Below are 15,301 nucleotides of genomic sequence, written 5' to 3'. Positions count from 1 at the left end.
GCACTTCAAAATTTGAACCTGAGTTTAATAAGATTTTAAAAACAGAAACACAGTTACATCATTCACATTAATGGTTTTATTATAATTTGCGATAAAATATGAGAATTTGCTGATAGTGTTCGTTGTCATTAATATATGATAATTTAATCTCACATACTCTGTAATCAGTTTTTATCTGCTTTCAATAAAACTCATATATCTAGTTCTAGAGTTTTTTTTTTTATTACTACGGCCCGCTGAACAGTGCTGAAGTACCCAATGTGGCCCTTATGGCAAAAAGTTTGGAAACCACTGATCCAGAGCATAGGTGGCCGACAGGAGGCCTGCAGACCGCATGCGGCCCATAATGTGATTTTGTGTGGCCCACAGCAGGATAAAAACTATATTAAATTATATATATTATCAATTTAGCTATTAGTTATGACTGCAGATTTTCTGATTGATATACTAGTTATATTCATTATTTCTGATGACGGAAACAATTTATATTCTCAACACCGAATCAAAATTGCTTTAAAAAGATTACTCAATTTATAAAATCTACTGCTTCTCTGTGCGAATTGTAGTAGTGGGAGTGGTAGATTTCTATGCACTCCAGAGTAACACATCATTGAAAGTCACATGCTCTGCTCTGGTTACAGTGATCAGTTTCAGACTCTCAGTTTCACAGTCGACAATGTTATTGTTTCAGTTTGCGTCCCCTGGTCAGTTACTTCAGCCTTTGTGTACTATGAGTAAGAAACATAACATCTGTGAAGTAAACAGGTCATTTCAGGAGAAATGGGAAAATGAATTTCTGTTTATAAACAATAACGACAACAAACCACAGTACCTTGTGTGTTTGCAAGTACAGGTAACCCTTGTATAACGCAGATGTTAGGTTCCACAAAAATGCCGCGTTATATAAATCGCGTTATGCGAGACTCGGATCACATAGAAAAAGTAGAGTTAGGTTCCGAAATCGTTTTTTTTTTTTTTAAAGATTATATAAACAATGACATATCCAACAAAAATATTTTTTTATTTAATTCAGGTAATTCATGTAAGTTAAAAAAACATATACACTATGAAACAAATACATAGTATAAAATTATAAAAAATTATAAATTGTACGTAAACGTCATTGCACATAATGCATAAATGTTTTAGGCAAAATAAAATAAAGTGTATATTTTAATCGTTATCACTCTCTTCAAAACTAACATTTCGTAGATGTTCTTTATTTATGAGTGGCCGGACTTCTTCATCACTTGGACATCATTAGTATAATTCTCATTGCATACTTCGGCTGGTTTAGTTATCAAGAAGTCAGTAATAAGGCCTTGCTTACCACTATGGCGCAATTTTTTTTTATTAAGTTCATAATATGGAGCTAAACAAATATCCAATTGTCTCGTGAATTTTCTGGAGCGCTCCATAAGAGTAAAATAACTTCCTTACTTTCTTGCCAAGTCCAATCCTTTTGCTAATTTTTTTAAACTGAATTCTTTAACAGATTCATCATAATCAAAATCTTCAGCAGAACTTTCCCTGACGTTTGGTTCGACGTTATCTATTAATTGTACCAGTTCCTCCTCATTTAAATCTATTTCCCCATCAATTAATTAACTAATTTCGTTTTCAACCATATCACAAAAGCCTTCTAAGTGGCCATTACTATAAAAATAAAATTTTTACATAAAAAAAGCATTACATATTGTATGTAACTCACCAGAAAATAGTGCTTAGCTTGAGATTAACACACTTATGATTTTTAATGTGCTTTCCTGGCAGAAAACGAAGACAACTTTCAACAATAAACCCTTTATATGGTAAACAATTACCATATAAATACCCTTTAGCATGCACATGCATGCTAAAGGGTATTTGCCTTAATATAAATTTGCTACTTATAACTACATGCACGATACGGGCAGATGCAAATTTAACAAAGATAAAATTTGATTTTTAAGTTGGTGAAAAATATATGAAAAGATAAAGGATTACTACAATTTGTAGACCATGTTTTTATCAAACCTGCATTGTACAAGCGTTACTACAATTTTTCTCCCCATGTGATGGCTGGGATAAGAATATTCCCCACTGTAGCCCATGCATGTCGTACGAGGCGACTAAAATGGGTACCCAGGGAGGGTAATGGATGGCAATGCTGTAGCCAATGAAGTTTTAACTGAGGCTCGGCTATTGCTGTTACCCTCCTGCCATGATCAGTGTTTATAGCGCTATATTACTCCATCCATACATTTTCTTCTACAAATAATGGGGAATATGAAAAGCATTCTTACTTCACCCATCTAGCAAAAAAAAAAAAAAAACTTGCAATTTTTAGACCGCGTTATATTGAAACCGTGTTGTATAAGTACCGCGTTATATTGAAACCGTGTTGTATAAGTACCGCGTTATACCAGGGTTACCTGTATTGTCTGTGCACAAGGAATATAACCTCAAATGCCACTATACAGCACCATGCCACTAAATACCAAGAATACGTTGGACAAGTATGTACTAAAATTGTCATCATCGTTGAAAATCGACTTTGATGAACTTGTTGCTGCACATGAACGCCCACAGTGTTCTCGTTAAGTTATGTTACATGTAAAAAAACCAGAAATATGTCATTAAATTTAATTTAATAACTTATATTTAAATCAATCAAGTATTTTATACTGTTCTCCCAGTAGTAAAATGATTTAACAAATATAGTAATTCAATACATATAACTATTGCCTCGAAAAAATGCAGAGTTTATTTAAGTTCTGTCTAAAAGTGTGCGGCCCATGACGCTACCAATCATCATATATTGGCCCTTGTATATATTAAGTTAGTCACCCCTGATCTAGAGGAAGCACTATTAAATTGTATACCTAGGGTAAGGAGGGTTAATTGGGTAGGAATTAGATGGATGAATAATATCATTATGCATGAGCTGCAGAAGAAGAAAATGCTGTGGAAGGTATATTAAAGAGAAAGGTGACCAGCATGGCAAAATCAGATTATGAGCAGTATCTAGCTGAGAAGGCCAAAGTCTGGTACCCAAAGAATTCTTTTGTTATTGTGGCAAGTAAGAGGAAGAATGACTATGGAAGATTAACCTTAATGAGTGATGATAGTCACAAGTAGACAGAGGTGGATAAAATAGTTGAGTTACTGAGTGACCACTTTGCAAGGATATATCGTCCTAGTGAGGTTACTGCTTCAACCTATGTGACAGACACTAATGTGGGAACAGAAGTGGATGAATTGGAGGTTCTTAAGATAGTGAAGAATCTTAATATACATACAGCTATGGGATTAGATGGGATATCAGCCAGTGTTTTGCGAGAATGTGCAAGGGAATTGGAAATGCCTTTGACTAGGTTTTTTAATTTAAGTCTCATCTCTGGTAGAGTTCTGAGGGAGTGGAAAGAGGGCAAAAATAAATTCTTTTGCGTAAGGGAGGTTCTAAGACTACAGTAGAAAATTATAGACCAATCAGTACCTCAGGAGTGGCAGAAAAAGTTCTAGAAAAATTGGTAAAAAAAGAATTCAAGAATGGGCAGATATGATACTGCATGAGAGTCAACATGGCTTTGAAAAGGTCAGTCATGCCTTGGTAATTTACTAACTTTTTTATAACAGAGTAACTGAGTTGGATAAAAGAAATGGCTACAATGATTTTGCAAAGGCATTTGACAGAATAGCACATGGAACTCTGTTATGCAAATTAGAACAAATGGAAAAGGATATGACACTGGTCAAGTGGATAAGAGGGTGGTTGCTGGACAGATATCAAAAGAGTGGCATATGGAGGGGCAGAATCAAGGCATAAATAGGTAACTAGTGGTGTGTGCAGCAAGGTTCAGTGCTGGAACCATTTCTGTTTATTTTGTACATAAATGATTTAGGAAATAATCTGAAAGAACATATTCAGTTGTTTGCTGATGATGCAACATTAATAGTTAATCAAGTTGATGCAGAGAGCTTGCAGGACGATTTAAACAGGCTAACAGTATGGGCAAATATTAATGGGTGTCAGGTTAATGTTAAGAAATGAAACGTTATGCATTTTGGGATAAATATATTACAAGCTGTGTGTCACATTGTACTCCAGGAAATAGATGAAGCTAGAGATTTAGGGGTGGTGGTAGACAGAGAGTTCAAGTCTAGAGGACATATTGCTAAGGTAGCCCATAAGATTACTTGGCTATTGAAGAAGACAACAAGTAGAGATAAGGAAGTTGTTATTCCTCTTTATAAGGCCTTGATCAGGAAGCAGTGGAGAGGATTAAAAGGAGAGTGACCTGTGGAATGTTCTCTATGAGGAGAGATTGAAGATGTGTGCAGAAATTGGTTGATAGGAGAGAAAGAGAGGATATGATAGAAACATTTAAGTTGCTTCAAGAATTTTATAGGATAGATGCAGGGGAAATGTTTCAGCACTTGGCTAGAGGGACCAGAACAAGGGGTCATCCCTCGAAGTCGAATAAAGGTGTGGTCAGAAGGCGGGGGGGCACTAGATTTTTTGCTTGGAGAGTTGTGAATGAATGGAATGGGTTGCCAGGGTCAGTTGTGAATGCTTTGTCTGTTAATGAGTTCAAAGAGAGAGGGGTATGGTAGATTGTGTGGATAGATTAGGTCTCCTGTGATGAGTCTTCGGACTCCATGAAGTTGCTTGTATAATAATAATAACCACAAGAAAGAACATACTAGTAGCAGTGTTATGAAGGTAACTTATGTTCTTATATCCTTGTAAGTTCTTTCTTGTGATTATATCAATTACTTTAATATCATTTTTGTTCTAGGTTTTATCTGAACTTTCCAGATCCACCTTGTACAATAATGTTACAGCTGAGTTGGATAAAGGGAATGGATATACTATAATACCAATGGACTTTGGTAAAAATTAAGGTAATTAGTGGTGGACCCCAGGGATCAGTTTTCTGGCCTTTGTTGTTTATCTGCATTAATGATAATGGAATAAGGCTGACAGGAGATCTTCAGTTGTATGCTGATGTTGCAAAGATAGGCAGGCCAATCAGAGATGCTTCTGATATACAGCATTTAGATGGTAATTAGAATAGGCTGGAAGTGTTGGTAAATGACAACGGCTATCAATTCAATGTTAGTAAGTGTAAAGTTATGCACCTTGGTATGATGCGATATCCAACAGCCTATTATATTGGTGGAATAATGCTTGGGCTAGAGATCTTGGAGTTATTGTGGATAGAAAGTTGAAGTTCAAAGGTTATATAAACAAATTTCAAATACAACTCAGAAATGAACATTGACAAGTAATGAACAATGTTGAAACAAACACTGACATGTAAAGATATGGAAGTCATTTTGCCTCTTTAAAAGACTGTGTGTCTGCACTTGGACTACTGTGTGCAGATTTGGCCTCCAGGTTTCCAAAAGGATAAAGAAGCTGTGGAAAGGCTGAAAAGAAAAGTAACAAAGATGCTATTGGGATTATGAAATGGAGATTATCCTCATAATCTCCATTATGAAATGGAGATTATGAGGATAGATTGAAGGGATATGGATCAGACTACAGACATTGGTAGACAGGAGAAAGAGGGATGATATGATACAGGTCTATAAACTTTTGAAAGGGTATTATTTACTATCAGTTGATAAAATTTTTCATTTAATGGAAGATAGGAAGCAGACAAGGGGATATCCATGAAATTTAAGTTTATGTGCAGTTAACAAATGAACAAGAGCCAGATTGTTCTCTCGCAGAAATGTGAATGGAAGGAACAGTTTGCCTATTGAAATAGTAGTGCATCTAGTGTGATTGAGGTTTATGACAGCTGGTGTGGGTGATGTATGGTCACTCTCTCAGTGAGTCCTGGACCACATCTAATAATAATTATTATTAGACCTGGTCATACAGACACTACAATAATTATAATTATTGTAGTGTCTGTATGTTGAGAAGAATGTTTGTAATAACCACTGGACCAGAATGTCTAGCAAATAAAGGAGAGTTCAGCTGTAAGGGAATCCTGGCCAAGATAGAGGTTGAAGGTTCTGTTGACAAGTGTTGAAAGTGTGTGTGTGTGGGAGGGGGAAGATGATGGGAAAGTTTATGTATGTATCTACTTGGGGACTTTTCTGAAAAATAAAATGAGAAAGAAAGAAAGGATTGATATAATAACTGACCATGATTTGGATACCTAGAACAGGATCAAATGAAAAAACTACTACGCTTCATCATAGTCAATACAAACTTGAAAGACTCTTTTTAGAATCAGCAGCAGATTTAAAAAACCAGCCTAATTTAATAAATAAATAAGGTTGTGTTAAACTTCCCAAGATTTGGGAAACTTAAATTCTTCTCCAACAGCATCCATAGGGCGATGCCCCTCATAGGACACTCCCTATTTAGGCTTAAAAAATAGTCCATATTCCTAAAGATGGTTCTGTGACTGAGACAAAATATCAAAACAATTAAGCCTCCTGTTTAATTATTTATATGTGCTGAATTCATTCCTTTAAATTATATTATCAGATATCAATAATGTTTCCATTGCTAACTAAAAGAGATCATTATTATTTTTTTTTAATTGTTTAATAAATAAAATTATATTGTTTTTACTATTACAATGTTACATACACTATAACAGATAAGTAGTTGCTAAGTTTGGTAGCCTATATGACTATCCACAGTATTAATGTACTAAAAGCTAACTAATCTTTTGAGTACAGTACTACCATAAAACACACACACACACACACACACACACACACACACACACACACACACACACACACACATCTGAACTCTTTAGTGGCTACATAGATAGTCATAAATAAAATAACTAAGTTTTGAGTTTTACATCAACCTACAGAAGCAAGTGTAGCAGCTCCTGAAGAATGCAGATGTGCCAAAATGCTTGAATCAGTGTCTTCTACAACTATTATGTCATCATTTTTATTTTCATCATTTTCTTGAAACACAGGTGATGGTATACTTCCATTTTTCTTTTGGACAAGATCATCAACTGCAGTTTAAATAAAGAAAATACATATTTCTTTACTATTAACATTAAAGATGTAATTTTAATTAATTAATATAATAAAAATTATCAACTTTTATTAAATTTGCAATTATAATAAAACTTGGTCCACTATGGGCCAGTAATATGCAATACACAGCCTCTCCTAATCAAATCAACTCTTCCTTTTTTTTTGTGATGTGGCTTGTTTCCATTAAAGGAGCTCAATAGCGAGAATTCCTGTTGCAAAGGGATACTTTTATAGTTGGGGATAAATACCAACTAGACCTAGGTGTTAGATGACTTTCATCTCCTGGTGAAATACCACCACTTTGCTTATTGGGGACATGACATGTTTGTCACCACATTTGGTTGTTAGAGCAAAGGTTCTGGTCAAGGTTCTGTCCCCTTCCCATCTTCTATGATGCAAGTGATATCCATTGATAGCATACCAAACATACTGCAAAGAAATAGAGCCATCTTCTAGGATATAGCATTAAAGCATTTGGAAGATGGTGTCACACTTTTTAGGAGGCTTCCTGATCAACTGATGCATAATCCTACTGCCATCTATAGTGCCAGGTTGTGCCTGGAAAGGCATAACCTGTCACTTTTGAGGCCATGTTATGATTTGGAGACCAGATGATCTCTGTACTGGTGACATGTTCAAAAGTCACTAGTGGAAGTGTTTCATAAGTTTCAAAAAAAGATGATTGAATTTGAATCTGTTGTAATGGAGAATCTTGGGCTGGTTCCAGTGAACTTTGTACCTAGTGTCAATAGAATGAGAAGCATGGCCAGACTTATGACAATTATTGTTTAACTTGTCTGTTAATGACAATGGGACTGGCTTAAATGGAGATGTGCAGCTGTTCACTGATGATGAAAAGTTGGGAAGAGGTTAGAGAAGTAGAGCAGACACTGTGGCCTTGCAGGCTTGAACAGACTAAGTAAGTGGGTAAATAATTGGAACTATCAGTTTAATGTTGCAAAATGCATGGTACTGAAATTTGGTAGGCAAGGTTGAGAGAGACAGAATATACAATTAATGGAGAAATTTTGAAGGAGATGGAGGAGATGAGAGATATAGGAGTGATGGTGGACAGAGACTTCAAGTTTAGGGGTCTCATTGCTAAAACTGTAAAAACATCCCAACAGATTATGACAATAAATGAGGAGGACATTGATAAGTAGAAGCAAAGAGGTAGTTCCTCTGTATAAGGCTTTGATGAGGCCATATATGGACTACTGAGCACAAATGTAGTAACGTGGTGTTCAGGAAGATAAAGATGTATTGGAGAAGGTCTAGAGGTTTACTAAGTTAATGCTAGGTCTATAAAATGTCAGATATGGGGAGTGATTGAGAGAATACAGCTTACAGAGCCTTGTGAATAGAAAAAGAGGGAATATGACTGAAACATATAAGTTGATGATGAGTTGTTACCAGAGTAATGAGAAGATGTTTCATGGAGTAGAGGGAAGCAAGGGTAGAACCAAAGGCCATCCACTGGAAGCTGTATAAAAGGAGGATGTGAGCAGGGGGAATGAGAAGCAGGTTCTTTGCATGAAGAGTGATTGATGAGTGGTATGCATTGCCTGAAAGTGGTGTGTGTGTGTGTGTGTGCCTGTGTGCGTGCGTGCAGAAACTGTGAATGGATTCAGGGCCCAGCTCGACGAACTTTTGGCATGATAGTATAGACCTGCGAAAAGACCTTTGACTCCATGGAGGGCAGATAATAATAATAATGTTTCAAACACCGTGTGTTCCCTTCTCTTTTTCTCTTCACCTTTTGAATCCCTTTGCCATTAAACATGAAACTAAGCCTGGATAAATATAGTGTCTCTGCAGTTAAACTGAAAAAATAAACCTCCCTCCAAAATTCCCCTTTCCCCCCCAAAAAAATCACAAAAAATCTTTCATATTCACTTTACCAACATCTGTGACATCAACAACAACTTAAATAACATGCATCATCACCACTTACAGTCAACCAAATTGATGTTCTGTATATGACTGAATCTCAAGTTTCACCTACAGCAATCACCATTCTTTTTTCCAAATTACACCATGTATGATTTCTTCAGCCAGAAGACAAGCACTTGTGACTTTGTGTGTTCTAATATTCCTTGCCAAAGATTGTCTAATTTAGACCCCCTATGGTGTAATATTTCTTTATCACATTTTCCTTCATTCATCTGCTGCCCTATCATTCTCCCAATTCTGATAATCCTTCTGACCTCTGACTTCCTATCTTCAGAGATTAATTTCATTCAGTCAAAATTTCCAAACAGTTAAGTCAGCCTTCTTGGCAATTTCAATGTCCACAATTCTAACTGGCTCCCTTTTTTTGAATTTTGCTGACCAAGCTGGAAGAAAGGCAGAGATTTCACTGTAAGAAATTACTTAAAACAGATCATCTCCCTAACAGAATTCATGATAATCCTCTTCACTCATCCAACAGACTGGATATCTTCTTAACTATTTCTCCTTCCAGATATTCTCTTCAGGTGACTGCTTCTCTGGGTAATTCAGTCCACAATTTCATCAAAGTTTCATCTCTGGTGAAATGGCCTTCCTTCAGCCATTTACGACTATGTGCTCTGGCATTATAACAATACTAAGTTTGAAGACTTAGGTTACTTTTACTTCTCCATCTATGGTCAGATAACTGTTTTCATTCTTCAGATCCAGATATCTGTTGTGATCTTGTTAAAAATAATTCACATTGGAAGAAAAATTTTCATTCCTTGCTCTGTCCAAATTTCCCACCTCATATCTAAACTGTGGTTATCCAAGAAGTGTGCCAGGGCAATTCAAGAAAATCAAAGCTTATAACAGGTGGCTTGAGACCAAAACACTAGCTTTCTTCACAGCTGCCTGCAATTGTTAAACCATCGTTAAAAGGGACAAAGTCTAAATTCAACAAGGACAAATGCAGAAAACTCATTGCTTGTGTCACTGGCAATTGTACCTTCTGATCCATTGTCAACTGTATGTCTTGATATCTCTGTGCTGCTGCCTCTTTCTTATCCTGCAGTAGCACTGCAGCATCACCTAAAGACAAGGCTGATGTTTTGGCTTCATTCTTCTCTTCAAACTATTACATAGATGACTATGGAAAATTATCTCCTTCTTTGTCTGGAACATCACATCTGATGACTCCTGTGACCTTCTGCCAGAAATACATCAGAAGAATCTGGGATGATTTGGATATTACAAAGGCAACCAGATCTGATGGAATCTCACCCATTGTGCTCAAGAGGTATGTTCCTGAACTAACACTTGTTCTCTATCATCTGTTCCCTAAACTGTATTCAGTAGGCATCCATCCTTTAGCATGGAAGTTCATATACAACCAGTTCATGCAAATGGATATAAATGTTTACTATCAACCTATCGCATTCACATCACTTTTGTCTAAAATAATGGAGAAGTTAATCAATAGTCAACTTCTTCCACACCATAAAACTGCTATCTAATTAGTGACCACCAGTATGGATTTCACTAGCCTAGATCCAAAGGACATCCCCTGGTATACGTCATGCACCTTCGGTCCCATTCCATGGAAAGGTTTGGAGAAACCTGTGCCATTGCTCTTGATATCTCCAAAGCTTTTGATGGAGTGTGGCACCAAGGGTGCGTCTCAACATCTTGCCATCATTTGGATTGCCTTCATCCTTATGTAAATGAATCATCTGTTTTCTTTCAGATCAATCCCTACGTGTAATGGTGGGTGGTGTTTTCTTCTGAGACTTTCCTGTCAATGCCTGGGTCCCTGAGGACTCTGTCATTTCACCCACCCTCTTTCTGATTTATATAAATGACCTGCTCTCATCGACTGCAAATCCTTTTCATAGTTTTGCTGATAACAGCACTCTTCCATGTCTACAGTTCGGCAGAACTAGCATCCATTATGCCTCCTATTTCTGCTAGAGCTACAGAAATTCAAGAAGAGCTGCTCAACAACAACCCAACAGCATACTCACTGAACCTGCTACTCTAGTCATTTTTCATTCCATTCACCTCAATTCTGTGAGCTTTCCCCTTGAAGCATTATTTCCAAAGGACTCTAACTTACTTTTGGCATTAGTGCAAAATGAATCAACACATTACTCCGCTCTTGACCCCTGTCCACACATGGATTTTTTTTTGCTATGGTTTCTGCATTTCATGAGAGGGAGTGATATGGCAAAGGTATGCTTATATATATATATATATATATAGCTTATTCAGAATACGGTATAGCCTAATTTTATTGCATAAATACTATGTATAGTAGGAAATGGCAAAGGTATGTTTTAAGTTTGTGTAAACTCATGTTTGTTTAGATATTTCTGATATACTAGAACCATTTTCTACAAATATAGTATTCAAATTCATTCATTACTCTGTCAATTCTCTCACAGATTTTAAAGTAGTCTGGATTCACTTCTGTAACTCTCTTTAGTAATGGAGAAATGAAAACTGCATATTCTGCAAAATCTAAAATAACATTTTTTTTTTTTTTTTAGGGAGGTATGTGTGTGTTCAAGTCAGGGATCTGGATGGTCATGGTATCTGTTCCAAGAATATGATGAGATGATCTATGTAAAGTTGAGAAAGAACAACTTCCTTTGTGAGCCACACAGACTGAACTGCTGCAATGTAATTTTGGATTTATCAGGTATTGTTTTTTATTAATCTCTCAATTCTGTGATGTCTGCCAACAGAAAAATAGTTTATTTGTTTAATGATTTGTCTATAATCAGTATAAGGGTCAGGCAGATGACGACACTGTAGGAGATGAGCTGACTTATCAGCAGTACCTGCACTCGTTTCCCTTGCAGTGTGGCTTAGGATCTAACAATGGTGAACATACAGAAGGAGTCTCCCTTATGAGATATAACAGAACTTGGAACAGAGAGAGAGAGTACTGGATACAGATGGTTGATCAGAATTCTTAATGCCAGTAGAGAACTTTGTAAATCAGCATAAATAATGCACTTTTACTAAGTACAGCTCTATGGCATGCAGATAAGCAGAATACTTGATACATTCCAGTGGAACATCTGATTAAATGTAAACTATGTGTATTATGCTGTCCTGAAAGACAGAAACAGACCCTACTAGAAAGTGATGCTGAATCTGTGTTCTGCTGCATGTTTAAAAAAAAAAAAAAAACAGAAAAAGGAAGGGGAGCAGTGTCTAGACTGCACATAGATAAATTGAGTGTAATGTATACTTGAATGTAATGATACTGAGTGTAAATTGAGTGTAATGATATTGCTTACCACAATGTCTAGAACTTGAAGTAATTATTACAAAGATTAAAGTAGTGTATACAGAGGGCTGAGGGATGTTATACAAATTTTCCCCAGTATTGGGAAAAAATGCTTGTCACATGGAATGGTCTGATATGGATTTTATTTTGACAGCATATTGCAATGACACAAAGAGTAGCACAATATTTGATGTCTGGAATGTACCAGTTTCACTTCTGATTACCTGATAGCAGACAGGATCCAATAGGATCCAAAAAGTGTAGTTGTAGCAGAGATATCTGTGATCCATCATAGTTTTTAGCTGATAAGAAGGTGCATGTAGGTGGTAAAGAAAAAAAGAAAAGAGAAAAAAAAGAACACTTTATCCCAAGAGGTGGAAGACAGGGTATGAAGGATAATACTCTTTGGCAGTAATCCTTCTACTGGAATATAGGAAACAGAAATGTTAACTCTTCATCGAATGTAAGTCCAAAGGACTTTGCTTCTGTCAAATCTGGGATTGCTGTTTGTACTAACCTTAATGTAGTGTTGAGATGAAGCCTTTTTAGCTGATAAGGTGTGTATGTGGTAAAGAAAAAAAGAAAAGGAAAAAAAAAAGAACATCACACTTTATCCCAAGAGATGGAAGACAGGGTATGAAGGATAATACTCTTTGCAGTTATCCTTGTACTGAAATATAGGAAAGAGAAATGTTAACTCTTCATTGAATGTAAGCCCAAAGGACTATGCTTCTGTCAGATCTGGGATTGCTGTTTGTACTAACCTTAATGTAGTGTTGAGATGAAGACTATGTCTGCAATAAAAATGACACAAGTCATATTTCTGTGTTAAGAATCTAAATGCAGTGGCAAGTGCTCAGGTGGAAAGATGGTCATGGGCTATCTGCAAATGTTGTTCCCTTATCTTCTCTTCTCTATGCAGTGTGAGTGACACCCTTCAAGGGCATGACAAACATACTCAGAGACCCAAAAACTTCTCCATTTTGGAGAAGTTTCTGGGTCTTCGTAATCTATGCAGAATTTGTATGTAGAACAGTAGATTGCTTCATTAACCTTATCTACCTACCTTTGGACAAAGGCCAAAGATTTAAAGAAATTCATTGTTGCTCTTGATATTTACAAGGCATATGATCGAGTCTGTCACTATCGGCTACCAGCTCTTCTCTGGTCATTCACTGTATGCTAATGATAAAAGATTCCCTCTTGTCTGAGTTTTCTATTCCTCCTATATATATATATATATATATATATATATATATATATACTGTTGATCTTCAGGCCAGTGCCAAGAGTGGTGAGGACAAATTAGTTAATTTCAATGCTGCCAAAATACACTCCTGTCTTATTTCCTAGAAGATGATTATGCCTCACTTTCCGTTGCTTTTGATAATTCTCGTAGAAAGGCTTATACGCTGGTTATACATAATTATTAATTGACTTAAGGAATTCACAACGTACAATAAAATATAAATTAAATTAAATTTTAATAAGTAATTATTACGAAATAAATAAATATTGGAAATATATTTCCAATATTTCGGCAACGTCACGTTGCCATTTTCAAAGGAACTTACAATAAAGACACATGCATGCAGGTACTACATACAGTAAAGGAGGATGAAGCAGGAAGCCATCATTTCTCCTAAAAGTCCTGAAGGTCTCATGATGTACGTCTCCCAAATTTGGGACTTTCTCATGCAACCAAATTTGTTGAGGTTTGGCATGTTTCTTAGGGCTGAGGCTGATTCCATGAAAAGTCTTTCAAACTTGAACTTGCAAAGGTGTATTATTGTGGCTTTCTTCCACCGTATTCTGTGGCGTGTATCCAGAGCATGGTCTGCAAGACCAGAGTGGTTATACTGGTGAAAACGGATGTAGTCCTTGTGTTCTGAAATTCTGATATTCGCTGTCTTGCCTGTTTGGCCAAAGTAGGACAGCTTACAGCTGCAAGGGACCTGGTACACCAGGTAGGTCTAGGACAGTGGTGTTCAACCTTTTTTACTACGCGAGCTACTTTTCTATAAAAAGTTGTTCGGCGATCTACTCTCTTATATAGATCACGTTCCCCCCCCCCCACCCCCCCAACCTGATATCTGATTACACACAAATAAACAACTAAAAAAAATACACAACCAAAAACTTTATTTGTGTATTTAAAAATTTATTTATCACTTTTAATTATTTTAATAGAACAAATATTTTAATACAACAAAAAAAAAATATATTGGAATAAAATATTTATTTCTCTATTTTGGAAAACCAAAGTTAAAAAAAAACAACAGATTGATTACAAACTCACAAGTTACAGAAAATGCTGGTTGATTAAAAAAAAAAAAGTTATTGTGAAATTTGGCATTGTTTTCATAGTCAAGATGATATGAAGAAGTGACCAATCGCAGACAATCATCCAAATGATCATTTGTAATGTGATTTCTTAATTGATTTTTTATGACAGTCAATATTTGATAAAGCGGATTCTGACAACTATGTCGATTCGAAACATGACAGACTTTTTCGTGCAATATCAGTTAATATTGGAAATTTTTCATGCGCATACTTCCAAATGACTTCATTGTTTCTTATCTCAAGTTCTACTTCAGCTTGGTTTATATCAAACAGCCCACTAATTTTATTTGAAATTTCTATGATGTTCAAGTTTACTTGAAATGGATTACTGATAAAAGATACAATCATTTCAGTTTTATTAAAATCTTTAAATCTTGAATTTATTTCTTCCTCAACTAATTCTATTTCACGAATAAATTCTTTTAAATCATAGCGAAGCACTTCTTGATTCTGTTCAAAAAATTTTAATAAATATGGGAGATGTCTAAATTCACAGTCATTTATATTTTTCTTTAATAAAAGTAAGTATTGTTGGAAAGTTTTTATTGAACTCAACATGTCAATTGCTTAATTTCGCACAGAAATCTACTAAAAATGATAAGTGTAACAACCATCTTTTATCACTCAATTGTGGATAAATATCTCTTTTCATCAAGAAAATTTTTTATATCGTTAATTAATACATGAAATCTTTCTAAAAATTGACTTCTGCTG

The 15,301-nt window shown here is 35.7% G+C and overlaps 1 protein-coding gene across 1 annotated transcript in view; it reads right to left on the bottom strand.

Moving 5' to 3' along the window:
* Positions 1–15,301, bottom strand: part of rg (A kinase anchor protein rugose) — a 1,380,990-nt gene that overhangs the window by 691,697 nt on the left and 673,992 nt on the right. The window contains exon 30 of the mRNA XM_090393458.1: positions 6,832–6,986. Within this exon, the coding sequence (XP_090249584.1) occupies positions 6,832–6,986 (155 nt within the window). The remainder of the gene's footprint in view (positions 1–6,831; positions 6,987–15,301) is intronic.

Source organism: Typopeltis vanoorti, chromosome 5 (genome assembly GCF_054136105.1).
Source record: "Typopeltis vanoorti isolate ZY-2024b chromosome 5, IOZ_Tvanoo_1.0, whole genome shotgun sequence".
NCBI classification, from domain to species: domain Eukaryota; kingdom Metazoa; phylum Arthropoda; class Arachnida; order Uropygi; family Thelyphonidae; genus Typopeltis; species Typopeltis vanoorti.
The sequence above is the reverse complement of the archived record's forward strand: the minus strand, read 5'-3'. Positions and strand labels throughout refer to the sequence as shown.